The sequence below is a fragment of the Triturus cristatus genome, chromosome 5_2 (assembly GCF_964204655.1).
Source record: "Triturus cristatus chromosome 5_2, aTriCri1.1, whole genome shotgun sequence".
In the NCBI taxonomy this organism is placed as follows: domain Eukaryota; kingdom Metazoa; phylum Chordata; class Amphibia; order Caudata; family Salamandridae; genus Triturus; species Triturus cristatus.
Window position 1 is genome coordinate 171,480,876 of NC_140588.1, and position 16,275 is coordinate 171,497,150.

Here is a 16,275-nt window from a genome sequence, read left to right on the forward strand (position 1 = left end):
CAGTCCATGACTGGCTGAAGTGAAAGAAAATATTCTTTCATCTGCTCTAAGCTTGCCCTGGCTCCAGGGTATTAATGGAGGCGTGGAGTTGCTTGAAAAGCTTCCACAACCAAAGGGTGCAGGACGACGTCCAACTTACGTTTGGGACGCTGGATCTTCGGCATCTTCTGGGAGGGCGATGGTACTTCACCTGAGCGACTCCTTGACTTATCTCCTGGCCTTGGGGGGAGACGAACGACGCCGCGACTCATCCGAAGGTCACTTAGGGTAAGATGAACGATGGTGCAATTCATCCGACATCAGCGCCAAGAGGAGTTTTAGAAGGTGTTTCTTCAACATCTTTGGCCGGAGACGCCGACAGGAGCCACAGTCGGCAGAGTCATGGTGTTCGCCCAGACACCACAAGCAGACAGTATGTGGATCTGTGAATGACATCTGCCTTTCACAAGTACGACAGAGTTTACACCCAGAAGATATTGTGCTGGCACACTGTTCGATAATGAAGAAATAGGAAGGGCCCAATACCTGGAAGAATACCGCTCCGAATCCGCGTTGTAAGCGCATTGGTAGAGGGGTTATATGGGTTCCGCGGATGTCACATCCAGGGATGACGTTGATGCGGAGTCGCTGTCTCCCTCTGCCGGCGTGCGGACGTACTGTGGGGGGAAAAGTTTTCGGATCCAGTCTGGCACCGATTCTAAAGTAGGATATCTGCGGCTAGATGTCTCTATCGGATAACTGGTTACAAAATTCTAAATCACCATTGTCAGCAGATTTTAAAACATCACAAAACACAACCAACAACAGATTTGATTTTAACTTATTAAAATAATAAGTTAAACTTATGGAGGGAGAGACCAAGAGAAGCGAACACAGATGATTTTTTCTAAATAAAGAAAGTGGAAACTTTACAACAATTATGTTTAAATGGTTGAATTGAGATGAGTAACAAATTAAAAAGTATACCTCTTAAATCCACATAAGATATCTCCTATAAGGGTTGCCCAACACCGGCACTGTACAGTCAAAAATATACAGCCATCACCTGATGAGCATACATGGAATATCTGAAGAGATCTGTCACACATTGCTTGACAATGCAGAGGATTTTAATATAGTCCACCACTGCAGGTCCCAAATATCTATACAATCTGACTGTTTCTGTACATCTCTCAAACACACTCCGATATGGGACGATCATAAAAATACTCATCCCAACACATCTCTCCATTTCTCTCTCCCATGCCAGCTCAGGACCATAACTATACACAAAATCTCAGATTTGACAACCCTATGCAATAACCAGCTAAGTAGACTATATTATCAGAAATATCATAAAGGGACCTATAGTGCGGTTCAAGACTACAAATATACTGAAAACCAGAAAAATATATGCGTGTTTCTAATCCATTATCATTCAGCACACTGCGTCCCAAAACACGGTAACCGCACCTCGGTGGTCATCATGCACTACATGGGAACACTTCCTAGATAGGATCAAAACAAAAGCAACATCCATCCAACCGCAAACCCTACACAGTGTAGTGTGCTACTCATGTAGGCAAGTTCTTCAACACCCCACTAAGGGGAAGTAAGCACTATGTAAATGGTGCAATATAATACAATTCTGTTTGCAGCCCTTGGCACTACAAAAGAATGGGAAGAACGATTCAGTGTTCACAGAGGTATAGTCCTGTGGGTTTACATCAGGCAAATAGAAAAAAAAGTTTCCGTAATATGCCGCACATCCATGGCAGAGGGATACAGATTGTTTTAGATACTGGACACTTATAGAGCAAGAGCAACCACTGATGCTGTAAAACTGTAAAAAGGGCACAGGTTTAGAACTTTTTTTTTTCACTTTTAAATAGTTCAAACTTTGCTTGAGGGCATCATATCTCATTAGAAGAGAACCACACGTTAAACACTTTTAAGACAGAGAGATGAAGTGGTTACCCAGAATCACATGTTGAGCAGAAGATGGATTTTCATCTTGGTTCCTCAACTCCAAAGGGCAGCTCAAGCCATTTGGCCTTGGATTTAATCTATAGTCAGTCTGGTCCTATATGAGAATCCATTACTGTTTACTGATATTATAGAGCTAGGACTGTACTAGTGTTTGTTTCTGTTTACAGAATTTTGATTGAATGGTCCGATCAGATTTCTCCTGATGAAGAGCTTTGAGAGCTCGGAGAATAACATTACTTTATTACATTTGATGGATTGCTTTAAATATGAATACAAGCAGGAATGTGATTAAATATTAAGCAGTATTTAGGCTTTTTATTTAAAAAGCATTATCTTAGGAGCTTATTTTATATAGGATCTCTCTACAGATGTATGCACACCGTTTAGGTAAGGATACTGCTGACTTTATTCACCTCCCCCCCCCCACATCCCCTTCCTCCAAAAAAAAAACAAAATCTGATCCTACAGTGAGTGATGAACACCCATTCCTTGCTATGTTTGGAAAATCCTTGATTCATTCAGGAGATTACACTTTGAAAAGAAACATATCAGTCGAACATTAGTCTTGAGTATTTCTACTACAGGGCGCTGTGGATGGTGAAGGAAACAAGCTTATCCTTCCATTCCTCTGATAAAAGTTAACATGCCATGCTTCAATTATCCCACAACAGCATTACATTTTTGCCTGGGGAATCGCTCTCCGCTCCAATTCACCTAGTGAGGGAACCTACTTGGCTACTGCATTCACCTTCTTCAGCGACCCATATTAATGGTTCAGTTATAATGTCGATTTGGGCAGAAGCAAGACTTTCCACCAAAAACAGTATTACCAGTGTTGCATTATCACTTCATGCAATGTTATCTTGGATGACTCGAGATACTTCTATGTCTAACTTGGTGGAATTTGCCCCAGCAAAAATGTTTATTTATATTTAAAAAATAAATAAATAAAAAGAGAAGAAGAGGCAACTCACAACTTCTTTTGTTATTCCAGGGCGCTTACAAGGCACTACCGTGCATTCCCCCTGAAATACCACAACCTGGAATTATTGATACCCCTATCAAAAATCCAGAGAGCAATATCACTGCACCGGTAATGTCATCCCACTTGTAATGTGGGTTTGAGAAGCATTCACTGCTCTCATATTCTATAATTATTGAAAATGTGAGTCCTATCTGTTTAAACACCCACTAGGTACTCTAGCTCTCTGCCATTTTGCCAAGTGGGGCTCAAACAATGTAGGAAGCTGATACAACTTGACCGCAATATCCTGGTCACGTCCCGCTACATATAAAGTGCATTTGCAGACTGTCTCCTGTAACAACACTGTCTTCTGCCCTGTAAAGGACACTACAATTTTAATCCTCTGTGATGGAAGTCATCTATTCTTAGTGCTTTCCCGGTCTTCCAGACAGGTTCTTGAGAACCTAGCTGTACTCCCACAGAAACAACTTAATTTTCTGAGCATCATCAAAAATGTATTTATTGAGTGCTGACAACAACACCAGACCAATATTGTTCATGTTGGATAAGGCCTGTTATTTATGCTCCTTAGTCTCATTGTGGGATGACAGTTTTTCACCCCTGTCTCACTGTAACTTAGTTCATCGGTCCAGTTTGACTTTTGAACGCTGAATGGTATATGAAAGCGTTTAGAAGCCTGGGTATTCGGCTAAGTACCTTTACTTCAAGGTCTGCCTCTCATCCATATCAAAGTTCATTGAACTAAGGCTCCACCTCATTTTAAGGTGTAGCAGTTACCACAGAGTAACTTCAAAGCCCCTCTGCTTTAAAGAGTTTAAAACTGGAGACTTCTGTAGACCGTCTTGGAACCTGGTCTTGTCAGTAGCTTATTTTCAAACACTTCCTCTCTCTCGCTCTCTCAATCACTCTTCCCACAACGTAATTAAATGCCTCAAACAGCATTCTCAATATTGCCAATATAGGTTCAGGGAGCACCTTGGTACCGTGGAACAGTTCCCGAATCTTTAATAATTGATAAATATGTAGTAGCTAGACACTGCCCACTGTACCTGGCCTTTATATACCCGTCTAGTGCTTTTGACCATGTTAACAACTCTAAGCTATGACCCATTTTAATTGGCAAAGGTAAGGATCCCGTCTTGGTAAATTTTCATCGAAGTCCAACTGCCAGAGTGGGATTTGGCCGGAAAGTTGAATGTACAAAAGCCTTTTGGTTTAGACAGGGAAGCCGGACTAGGATGCATTCTGGTCCCTATATTATTCAAAAGATATATTAATGTTTTGATTGGCATCTGAAGGAAGACAGGATGTACTGCTGATAATTAGCAAGTACCGAAATTACGCCAATAGCACGGTACTGTTGGCTCGCACTCCCAATAACCTATTGCATCTACTACATGGTTTCCTGAATTTTAGGAGGAGTTCGATATTGATATCAATTATTCTAAATCCCACATCATGGCTTGTGGATTAAGGCGGCAAAGATTGAGCCCAGTCCGTATTAACTCTAAAAAGGGTATCTTTGTTTCCAGTTTTCCATACTTGGGGGTTGCTTTCGATTCTTCAGGCCGATGGCACTCCAATCTATCCGAAAACTCTTTTAACATGACCCTTTGCTATGAGGCAAACCAGTAGAAGCTTGTTTAGATATTATAAAACTCAATGTGCCCAGTCACTACGTACGGCTCAGGAGTTTGGGGATATGCAAATGTTGCTATGAACCAGACTGAAGAAAAAACTTTTCATGCCATTTAAGATCCACTAGAGGACCGTATAAAACTTTCACCTCTGATGTTATGGCTATCCATATGGTGTAATCCCCAGGCCCCTTTTAATCAATGATTGTGGACTGCCTTTGATGAGATCGGGGGATGAGTATCCTATGGCATGTCTATTACAAAATTGGTTTCTCACACTTGGGTAGGCCATCTTTTGTTAGTAACAGACAGTGTAACCAAATCTGATAAAATCTTGCTGAAGGCTGCATTTATAGAAGCCAGGTGCTCCCAAAGAGATTCCAGGGAAATTATTAAAGCTACAATACGGAATATATTCCTTTACGGACCACCTCTGGCATTCAACCTTATTTGTTATATGTATCCCTAGCCAGCAGGATAGGTCTCCATTAGTGAGGTTTAGAATAGGTTCTGTTTATACCCGGTTATGGTTTCCTTAAACAATTTGGGAGTGACAGCCTCTCTGTCTGTTTTTGCGACAATGTCTCCTAACAAACTTTAATACATTTTAACTTTTTGGGTAAGATAATATCTCTTGCCAATTCTGAAAGCCTATAATTTCAGACAATGAAGACTTGCCTTTTTTCCTTATGCCTCTTATGGGCCCAGTAATATTGCCTCACCTGTGTTTCTTTTTTAAAACGTTTTCTTCATTGTCGTAAATCTATGCATTTTAACGTTTGTTTTTTGTCTTCTCTTTGGAACTGTAACGTAATATGTGCATGTTAACATTTTTTAGTCTTTGTAAATGTAATGTAATATGTGCTTTTATGATTATATTTCTTAATTTTTTAATGATTTGACTGAATTAGAAAAAAAATGCAGAGCAATTATTGATACTTACAGATTGCAAATAGTGCTCATTGGGATTTTCCTGAATCCCTAAACATTTGAGATCTACTTTAAATATAGAGGTAAACATATAGGATTAGAGGGAGAGTCTTTTAAAGGCCTTTGTGGATTGAGGCCTGAGTGACTAAGTCACACCTTTTTCTGAAAAAGAGTGGTTAAAATCTATAAAACTGGTCATTCAAATCATTTTTAACAGAGCCTGAAAGCAGAAGGAGTTTGAGACCCAGGAGATTTGAGTGTCAGCTAGTCTTCAGCTCTTTCAATTATCGATAGCTACTGTCTAAAAATATAATAATTCATATATACTCTACCTCCCAGTCATCCAGACTGACAAAAACACATTTCTTGACCCGTCCAATGTCAAACGATATTTGCTAAACTTGAAACACCCAATGGGCGTGCTTAATCATGTACGGACCCAAACACTAGAAATGGTTTTCCGATCAGTTGTTTTCAGAAATAGACTACAGCAGAATCTGCATTTACTCACTGACTTAGGGACATATATATTTAATGCCTTAATCTGGACCCAATGAAAGACTTTGTTGTCAATCCAATGTTCAATAATAAGATTAAAGTATATTGGTATAATGAAAGATGTTTCTGGATTAGAAATCGGATCACAGCTGATATACAAGTTATAGTTCAGTTACAATTTTAACTTATGTTGTTAGAGAAAAATATCTTCAGGGACACCACCACTCCAGTTCAAACCATTTAACGTATTGTAAAGTACTTACTATGGCATCTTTAACTATAATTCGGGCAACTTGTTCTGCTTGGCAAAGACTTGATGTTTCTGAGATGAGCCTGGTCTCCAAAGGCTTTTTCACAAATAAAAACAAATATGAATATATTACATTACAAATGCAATTTCAGAGCATTTAAAATAAAAGCCACACAAACATTAAAGAAAATGGCAACCAAGAAAATACAGTAGACTGTAACAGTGGTATATCTTTAAAAAAGGTGAGTGGGGATAGAGACATCACTAAACAATTACAACTGTTACTTCAAAACGTATGCACGATTAAAGAGCGCTCATGATGAACCCTGGCAAGTTTTGCCAACCTTTGGGGTCAGTGGGGTAGGAAGACCACTAAAGTTTATGGAGTGCTTTTTGAGGATGACGTTAATGGTGCTTTGCTTTCAAAGATACAAAACAATGAACAAGCAACAAGGAAAGGGACATTTTTCACAGCTCAGAAATTTTCCTAGTGACTGTCAAAATAACGAACAAATTATGTCACATTATTTTGAGAAATGTATACTGTACCAAATAGGAAGACACCATCTCAAAAAACAGCCTTTAGTTGGATACCTTTCATATCCGATTGACGATTTATCTTTAAATGAAAATCGATTTTTTTTTTACAGAATACATATGTATTTAGCAAACCCTGCCTTTTTATTTCATCCAGCGTATATTTAACTGACCATGCCAGATTTAAAATACCTTAAAATAAACCATTCCAGAATGCTAGAAAGGAATATGCTACTTACCAGTATGCATCTGTTCTTGGCATGTAGAGCTGCAGAGTTGTACACTTAGCATAGATCGCCATCTGGTGTTGGGCCCAGATGTTTGCAGTTTGTTTTTGTTCTTTGGACAGTCTTTGGAAGTCACGAGTTCGGTGACTCCTCCTTCGGTCCGTACTGCGCATGGGCTTCGGCTCCATCCTCAGATTGTTTTTCGCCAACAGGGAAATGATGGAGCGTAGTAATAACAGTGAGAAACCCATGTGTTGTTGTATCTAAATAAGATGGACTGGAACGGATACAGGTAGCCGGGGAGGCGGGTGGGCGTGTACAACTCTGCAGCTCTACATGCCATGAACAGATGCATACTGTCAAGAATTCCTGTCATACAAGGGAAACACGCCCTTATGTAAACAGGAGAGCTGTTACATAACTCAAGGGAAACACGCCCTTATGTAAACAGGAGAGCTGTTACATAACTCCAGGGAAACACGCCCTTATGTAAACAGGAGAGCTGTTACATAACTCAAGGGAAACACGCCCTTATGTAAACAGGAGAGCTGTTACATAACTCAAGGAAAACACGCCCTATAAAGGGAGGAACCGGGAGGTACAAGGCTGTCGGATATTGTGTTTACACCGACGTACCTGCTTCGTGAAGAGCAGTGTTCCAGAGTGGTGCTCCAGTAAGGCAAGAACGGAGGTAGGTCGAGTCGTTACTCCCTGGGCCGTGTCTTGCCCCATCGTCACCTGTGAAGGACCCGGAAGCTCTACCGGTCAACCATTGAGCTTCGCTTTTTGACTCTGCTGAGTCCAAGCGCAGTGGCGCTTTTGCTGGTTGGAGTCGTAACTCCCAGCCCGACCAGAGACACAGGGACTGCCAGCTGTAACGCACACCAGGAGGTGTTTGCCGCGTTACAGACTCGGAAGTCCACAGGATCGATCGAGCGGCTGCTCTCGGTTCAGTCTTCTTGCTTGTGATTGGGGTATCGGTGACGCATCACCAGGAGGTGACTCCGCGTCCCGGTGCAGTCTGAGGAAGAGGTTGAGCGGCTGCTCCCTTCAGGTAGAGACCCCGGCTGGGTGTTTCCCTGACTCCTCGATTCTCCCCAACACTCTTCGTGCCCCTCACAGCCTACCGATTGGCATTGTCGGCCATTTCATTTCTGCCCTCTGTTGGCATACGCCGGGATCGGTGTATATGCAGAGGACGGTTAGGACCATCCGTGCTGTGGGCTGGTAACGTACTTAGCCTGGAGGATTCCAGTGACTATAACTTTTGTTTGTTCTTCGTATTTTATTTGCCTTCATTAAAAGAACTAACCCTTCACAAGTGGTTGCGTCCTCATTGTCGTGTCTGTTAAACGATCCTGAGACGTTCAGGGCGTTACAAAATATCCGACCTTAATAACACTAACTGTCTCCCGGTCGATAACAGACATGGCAACACTTGATGATGTGCTGGCTGCTTTAGCGGCCATGCAAGTTGAAGTGGCTGCCTCTAGGCAAGAAACAGCCGATGTAAAAGCCAGACTGGATGCTATCCAATTGGACCCGCTCACGCCCAGCACCTCCCTTACGAACCAGACCCCTGCGGTAGTAGTGGAAATGCCGGTAGCCATCCCCTTGGCAACACCAGAGAGGTACAGTGGGGATCCTAACACAGTGCAGGTATTCCTCACACAAGTGGCGCTACATTTATCGTGCAAACCAAAGGCGTTCCCCACGAGTCAGGCTCGTGTGGCTTTCCTTATATCCTATTTGGCTGGAAACGCGGCACAATGGGCCGTACCTCTGGTGAGCAGGGACGACCCCCTCTTATGTGATTGGGGTGCTTTTCGCGAGGAATTCCTGAAGGTATTCGACAGAAGGGCTGACTCGTACACGGCGGACCGTGAAATGCTTGAGTTGAGACAGGGATCCAACGACCTGGTGCAGTATCTCAACGCGTTCCGAAGGCTGGTTGCGGAAACCAAGTGGCCTGTTGCTAAACAGACGGCGCTCTTCCATCAAGGGCTGTGCGATGAGCTCAAGGACGCCGTGGCTCATATTGACCCTCAACCCAAGACATGTGAGGGCCTTATCAACCTGGTATTACGGCTGGAACATAGGCTAAGTGAAAGAAAGGGGGATCATGGGAGAAAAGGAAAATCCCTTCCATCCTATGTGACGGTGGGAAGTCCTGAAACTTCCACCGCATCCAAGGGAGAACCCATGGACATCAGCGCAATACGAGCGAGCCTCACAGCCACGGAGAAAGAGTCACGCCGTAAACAAGGATTGTGCCTATATTGTGGCAAAAAAGGCCACTACGTACGTGAATGCCCTGCCAAACCGAAGACGTCACGTTATCGGGCCAACCGGTCGGTAACAGCCGTGGTGGACATACCGGCGGAAAACTAGAGGACTCCAAGACCAGAGAAGGGGCATCTCGGAGTCACTCATCCATCCCTTCACTTTCCAACTCGGTCACTAAGGGACAACGACACCTGTTTATCACGGTGCACGTGGGAGTGCATGACCAGTGGATACCCGTAGTGGCCATGGTGGATTCGGGGGCCACTGGCACGTTTATGGACCACAACGAGGCATGCAGGCTAGGGCTAGTGCTTCTTCCCAAAGCAGTACCCGAAGACGTCTATGCGGTAGACGGAAGGCGATTGGTGACGGGGCCCATCGGACAGCACACGGGGGTCCTTCCGATGAGATATGGGAGGAACCATTTGGAACAAATCGATTTTAACATCATCCGAGCGCCCCAATATGGCGTCATATTGGGATTGCCGTGGCTACAGAAACACAACCCCTTTGTGGATTGGCCAACACATCGCATCGAAATGACGTCACCGTATTGCATCCTGCATTGTGGAATAAGAACGGAATCCCTTGACACAGATGAGAGCGGGAGTCAGACGGTGGCTACAGGGGCAGAAAAAGATGTGGCTCTCCCCCAGGCTTATCACAGTTTTGAGGATGTATTTGATGAGGTGAAGGCGGAAGTGCTACCACCACATAGACAGTTTGACTGCCAGATCGACCTGGTGCCAGGGGCCAGCGTTCCCAGCGGCAGGCTGTATGCCCTGACGGAGCCTGAAAACGTGCATCTCCGGGGGTACCTGGATAAACTCCTCAAGCTAGGATTCATCCGCCCGTCCAAGTCTCCGGCCGCCTCGCCACTCTTCTTCATCCCGAAGGCTAATGGGGAGCTGAGAGCCTGTGTGGACTTTAGGGCATTGAATGCGATAACCATAAAAAATCGGTACCCCTTGCCTCTCATCAGTGTACTTCTGGAACAGGTCAAGAAAGCTCGTATCTACACCAAGTTGGATTTGAAAGGGGCATACCATCTGGTGCGCATGAGGGACGGAGACGAGTGGAAGACCGCCTTTAAGACCAGGTTCGGCCTTTTTGAGTACCTCGTCATGCCATTCGGTCTGTGCAACGCCCCGGCAGCCTTTCAGTACTTTTTGAATGAGGTATTCAGAGAGGAGTTGGATATCTACGTGGTCGTATATATCGACGACATCCTCATCTATTCGTCCAGTGTGGAGGAGCACGTACACCACGTCAAAGCTGTGCTCCAAAAGCTGAGGGAAAACATGCTGTTTTGTAAACTCAGCAAGTGTGACTTCCACGTCACATCCGTGGAATTCCTCGGAGTGATGCTGAGTCCAGAGGGACAGGAGATGGCAGAACGAAAGATCAAGGCGGTGAAAGAATGGCCGGTGCCCCAAAGCGTGAAGGACGTCCAAAGTTTCATTGGCTTCGCCAACTTTTACAGGCGGTTTATAGATGGATTTTCAGGAGTGGTGGCCCCAATCACACAGCTACTGAGGAAGTCCAAGGAGTTTGTCTGGTCCCCTGAAGCGAACAAAGCCTTTGAGGCCCTGAAAAGCGCCTTTGGTAAGGCGCCGGTGTTGGCTCACCCCGATCCGGATCTCCCCTACGTGGTAGAAGCGGACGCATCGGATGGGGCGCTGGGGGCTATCTTGTCCCAACGCAACCACGACACAGGGGTGCTTCATCCCGTTGCGTACATGTCCCGCAAACTCAACGACGCCGAACGCAACTACCATATTGCGGAGAAGGAGCTTCTCGCAATCAAGGACGCCTTCACCGAATGGAGGCATTGGTTGATGGGGGCAAGACATGTGGTATCGGTGTACACGGACCATCGGAACCTACAGTTCATGACGGCCACTAGACACCTTTCTCCCAGGCAGCTGCGGTGGATGATCTTCTTTGCGGGGTTCAACTTCCGCATCACATATCGTCCGGGGACGGAAAACCGGAAGGCGGACGCCCTGTCCCGTCAATCTGCAGTTAAGGAACCATTGCCTGCAACCGAGCGTTCCATCATTTCCCCGAGGATGGTATTGGGGGTTATCCAACCGGATACTTTCCTGAGGGGAATAAAGAGAGGGATCAGGTCATTCGCATGGCAGAGGTGGCTCCTCAGTCACAGAGAATGGCAGCTGAAGGACGGGATACCCCTGAAGGGCAGGTGCCTATTGATACCCACGCCTAGGCTAAGGAAACAAGCATTCATCTGGTGCCATGACTCTCCATGCGCAGGTCATTTGGGCTTTGAAAAAACGGTGGCTAGCATGGGACGGCATTTCTGGTGGCCAACCATGAGAGTGGATGTCAGGAGGTGGGGACAGGAGTGTCCTACGTGTGCTACCATGAAGGCCGACCATGGCCGAACCCAAGGGCTCTTACATCCACTTCCGACCCCGGATAGACCATGGGATAGCATATCACTGGACTTCGTGGTGGGCCTACCGGTAGACCAGGGGATGACGGCAATACTGGTGGTGGTGGATTACTTGACGAAAATGGGGCACTTCATCCCCTGCAAGAGAGTCCCTACGGCCGGGGAATTGGCGTCACTACTCCTAAAGAATGTGGTACGACTGCATGGATTACCTGGGGTGATCGTGTCGGACCGGGGGTCGCAGTTTACTGCGCAATTCTGGAAGACTTGGTGCACTGCGCTGCATGTTAAGACCGCCCTGTCCACCAGCTACCACCCTCAAACGGACGGCCAAACCGAGCGCCTGAACCAAACGCTCAAACAGTATCTGCGATGTTTTGTGGACCAGGGCAGGGAAGAATGGGTCGACTTGCTATGGGTTGCAGAGATCGCCTATAACAACGCCACTCACAGCTCCACACAGTCATCTCCGTTCTATAGCAACTATGGCCAACATCCCAGGTTCTTGCCATTTCTACATCCGTTCAGAGAGGACAGGATTCCCGCCACAGCGGACAGGGTGGCACACATAAAAGACACGTTGATGCGCTCAAGGGCTGTCCTAATAGAGGCCAAGAGAAGATACAAGGCTGCGGCAGATAGGAAGAGAAGGCCCGGGCCACTGTACCGCACTGGAGACTACGTCTGGATATCCACAAGAAACATGAGGTTTCGAAAGAACAGTGTGTTCCATCCCAAGTACATGGGCCCCTATCGAATTACCAAGTGTATGGGTCCCGTGAACGTGAAGGTGTGCTTGCCCCAGTCATTGCGGATACACCCTGTCTTTCATGTATCATTGCTCAAACCAGCACCCTCCAAGCCGTCTGGGACACCTAGGCCGGTATGCGTGGAGTCGGAGGTGGAGTATGAAGTGTCGGGCATACGGGCGTCCAAATGGCGCAGGGGGAAGCTGTGGTACCTGGTTGCGTGGAAAGGCTATGGCCCGGAGGAGCATTCATGGGAACCGGCTGAAGGGGTTCATGCTCCGCGCTTGGTCTCCTTGTTCCATCGGCGTTTTCCTGCCAGCGCTGGACCCGTGGGGAGCCGCTGAGAGGGAGGATGTACTGTCAAGAATTCCTGTCATACAAGGGAAACACGCCCTTATGTAAACAGGAGAGCTGTTACATAACTCAAGGGAAACACGCCCTTATGTAAACAGGAGAGCTGTTACATAACTCCAGGGAAACACGCCCTTATGTAAACAGGAGAGCTGTTACATAACTCAAGGGAAACACGCCCTTATGTAAACAGGAGAGCTGTTACATAACTCAAGGAAAACACGCCCTATAAAGGGAGGAACCGGGAGGTACAAGGCTGTCGGATATTGTGTTTACACCGACGTACCTGCTTCGTGAAGAGCAGTGTTCCAGAGTGGTGCTCCAGTAAGGCAAGAACGGAGGTAGGTCGAGTCGTTACTCCCTGGGCCGTGTCTTGCCCCATCGTCACCTGTGAAGGACCCGGAAGCTCTACCGGTCAACCATTGAGCTTCGCTTTTTGACTCTGCTGAGTCCAAGCGCAGTGGCGCTTTTGCTGGTTGGAGTCGTAACTCCCAGCCCGACCAGAGACACAGGGACTGCCAGCTGTAACGCACACCAGGAGGTGTTTGCCGCGTTACAGACTCGGAAGTCCACAGGATCGATCGAGCGGCTGCTCTCGGTTCAGTCTTCTTGCTTGTGATTGGGGTATCGGTGACGCATCACCAGGAGGTGACTCCGCGTCCCGGTGCAGTCTGAGGAAGAGGTTGAGCGGCTGCTCCCTTCAGGTAGAGACCCCGGCTGGGTGTTTCCCTGACTCCTCGATTCTCCCCAACACTCTTCGTGCCCCTCACAGCCTACCGATTGGCATTGTCGGCCATTTCATTTCTGCCCTCTGTTGGCATACGCCGGGATCGGTGTATATGCAGAGGACGGTTAGGACCATCCGTGCTGTGGGCTGGTAACGTACTTAGCCTGGAGGATTCCAGTGACTATAACTTTTGTTTGTTCTTCGTATTTTATTTGCCTTCATTAAAAGAACTAACCCTTCACAAGTGGTTGCGTCCTCATTGTCGTGTCTGTTAAACGATCCTGAGACGTTCAGGGCGTTACACATACTGGTAAGTAGCATATTCCGTTCGAGGCATATGAGCTGCAGATTGTACACTTAGCATAGATTATATAGCAGTACCCAACCTTAGCGGCGACCACCGGTATCCGTTGCAGTGGTTTGAAAAAGTGTCTTTAGTACAGCCTGGCCCACACTAGCTTGCTGCTTGGAATGCACATCTACACAGTAATGTTTTGTGAAGGTGTGCGGTGTTGACCATGTGGCTGCTTTGCAGATGTCATCTAAGGGTATGTTCCCTAGAAAAGCCATAGAAGCCCCTAACTTTCTAGTAGAGTGGGCTTTAGGTGGAACAGATAATGTTCTTTTTGCCTTTTGATAGCAAATTTGTATACACTTTACAATCCACCTAGCTATCCCTGATTTAGAGATGGGGTTGCCTTTATGTGGTGGAGAGAAGGAAACGAACAATTGTTTAGTCTTCCTGAAGGGTTGCGTTCTTTGTATGTAGTACAGCAAAGCCCTTTTAACATCGAGTGTGTGTAAGGCCCTCTCTGCAACAGATTGAGGTTGCGAGAAAAAGACAGGTAATTCCACCGATTGATTGAGATGGAAGGGGGAAATGACCTTGGGCAGAAACTTCGGATTTGTGCGAAGTATGACCTTGCTGTGGTGTATTTGTAGGAAGGGTTCCTGTATAGTGAACGCTTGTATTTCACCAACCCTTCTAAGGGAAGTGATAGCTACGAGGAAAGCTGTTTTCCAGGTCAGGAACTGTAGCTCACATTTATGCATTGGTTCAAAGGGTGGACCCATTAGCCGTGTAAGAACTACATTTAGATTCCATACAGGGGAAGGTGGTGCCCTGGGAGGAATTACTCGTTTAAGGCCTTCCATAAAGGCCTTAATAGCGGGCACTCTGAAGAGTGATAAATGCTGTCTGTTTTGTAGATAAGCAGCAATCGCTGCCAGGTGTAGGCGTATGGATGAATATGCCAGGTTACACCTGTGAAGATGGAGCAGATAGCATATGATGTGCTGTATGGATGCATCTAAAGGGTTGATTGTATTGTTACGGCAGTAAATTACAAATCTTTTCCACTTTGCGGCATAGCATGCTCTAGTGGTAGGACGTCTGGCTTCCATGATAATGTTCATACAATCAGGGGGAAGGTTAAGGTAACCAAATTCTAAGATTTCAGGAGCCAAATCGCAAGGTTGAGCTGAGCTGGGTCCGGGTGCCTGATTTCTCCATGGTTCTGGGTTAGGAGGCATGGGGACAGGTGCAGTTTTTGATGTGGTACCACTGATAGCTGTAGTAGTGTGGTGTACCACGGTTGCCTGGCCCATGTTGGGGCTACCAGAATGAGTGTGAGGGGAGTGCTGCTGTAGCTTCCATACCACTAATGGAATTAGTGGGAGAGGTGGAAAGGCGTATGCAAATCTGCCTGACCAGTTCATCCATATCGCATTGCCTTTGGACAATGGGTGTGGGTATCTGGCGGCGAAGCTTGGGCATTTTTTGTTTTCGTGGGTGGCGAAGAGGTCTATCTGAGTATGACCCCACATTTGGAAGAATGGGTGAAGAACTTGTGGATGCAGTTCCCATTCGTGTAGTTGTTGCGTTTGTCTGCTGATCAGATCTGCCATGGTGTTTTGTATGCCTGGAACGTGCTGCGCCAGGAGAAAGATGTTTTGGGGAATTGCCCATCTCCATATGCTCTGGGCTAAGCGGGAGAGCTGGGGAGAGTGTGTCCCCCCCTGTTTTTGGATATAATACATTGCAGTCATGTTGTCTGTGCGAATGAGGACTGCTTTGCCTGAAATCTGTTTTTGAAAAGATTTTAGGGCTAGAAAGATCGCCAAGAGCTCCAGATGGTTGATGTGGAGCGATTTTTGCTGTGGTGTCCATAGACCTTGCATTGTGAGGTGTAAGAGGTGCGCTCCCCAGCCGGAGAGCGATGCGTCCGCTGTTAGAATCACCTGAGGAACCGGGTCCAGGAACGGCCGCCCTTTGGAAAGGTTTGTGGTGTTCCACCACTGCAGAGAGTGATGGGTGCGGCCGTCCACCAACACCAGATCCGTCAGCTGACCCTGGGCCTGGTTCCACTGTTGTGCTAGGCACTCTTGAAGTGGACGCATGTGGAGTCTTGCATGGGGCACTATAAAAATGCAGGACGCCATCATTCCTATGAGCTTCATAAACACTCTTGCTGGAAGAGTGTGTTGAGGAAGGAATGTTTTGCGCAAGGCTTGCATGCTTGCGATTCTGGCTGAGTTTGGATAGGCAATACCTTTGGAGGTGTCTATAGTTGCCCCGAGATATTGCTTTGTGTGAGATGGTAGGAGGTGGGACTTTTGGTAGTTCACCGTGAAGCCTAGCTGGTGGAGCAGTTGAATGGTGCTGTTGGTATGTTGCACACATTGGTTGTAGGACGCGGCTTTTATGAGCC

At 46.4% G+C, this 16,275-nt stretch overlaps 1 protein-coding gene across 1 annotated transcript in view; it reads right to left on the reverse strand.

Moving 5' to 3' along the window:
• KDSR (3-ketodihydrosphingosine reductase) overlaps positions 1-16,275 on the reverse strand; it is a 310,571-nt gene that overhangs the window by 103,898 nt on the left and 190,398 nt on the right. Inside the window, exon 8 of the mRNA XM_085606936.1 lies at positions 6,282-6,365. Coding sequence (XP_085463062.1) covers positions 6,282-6,365 — 84 coding nt within the window. The remainder of the gene's footprint in view (positions 1-6,281; positions 6,366-16,275) is intronic.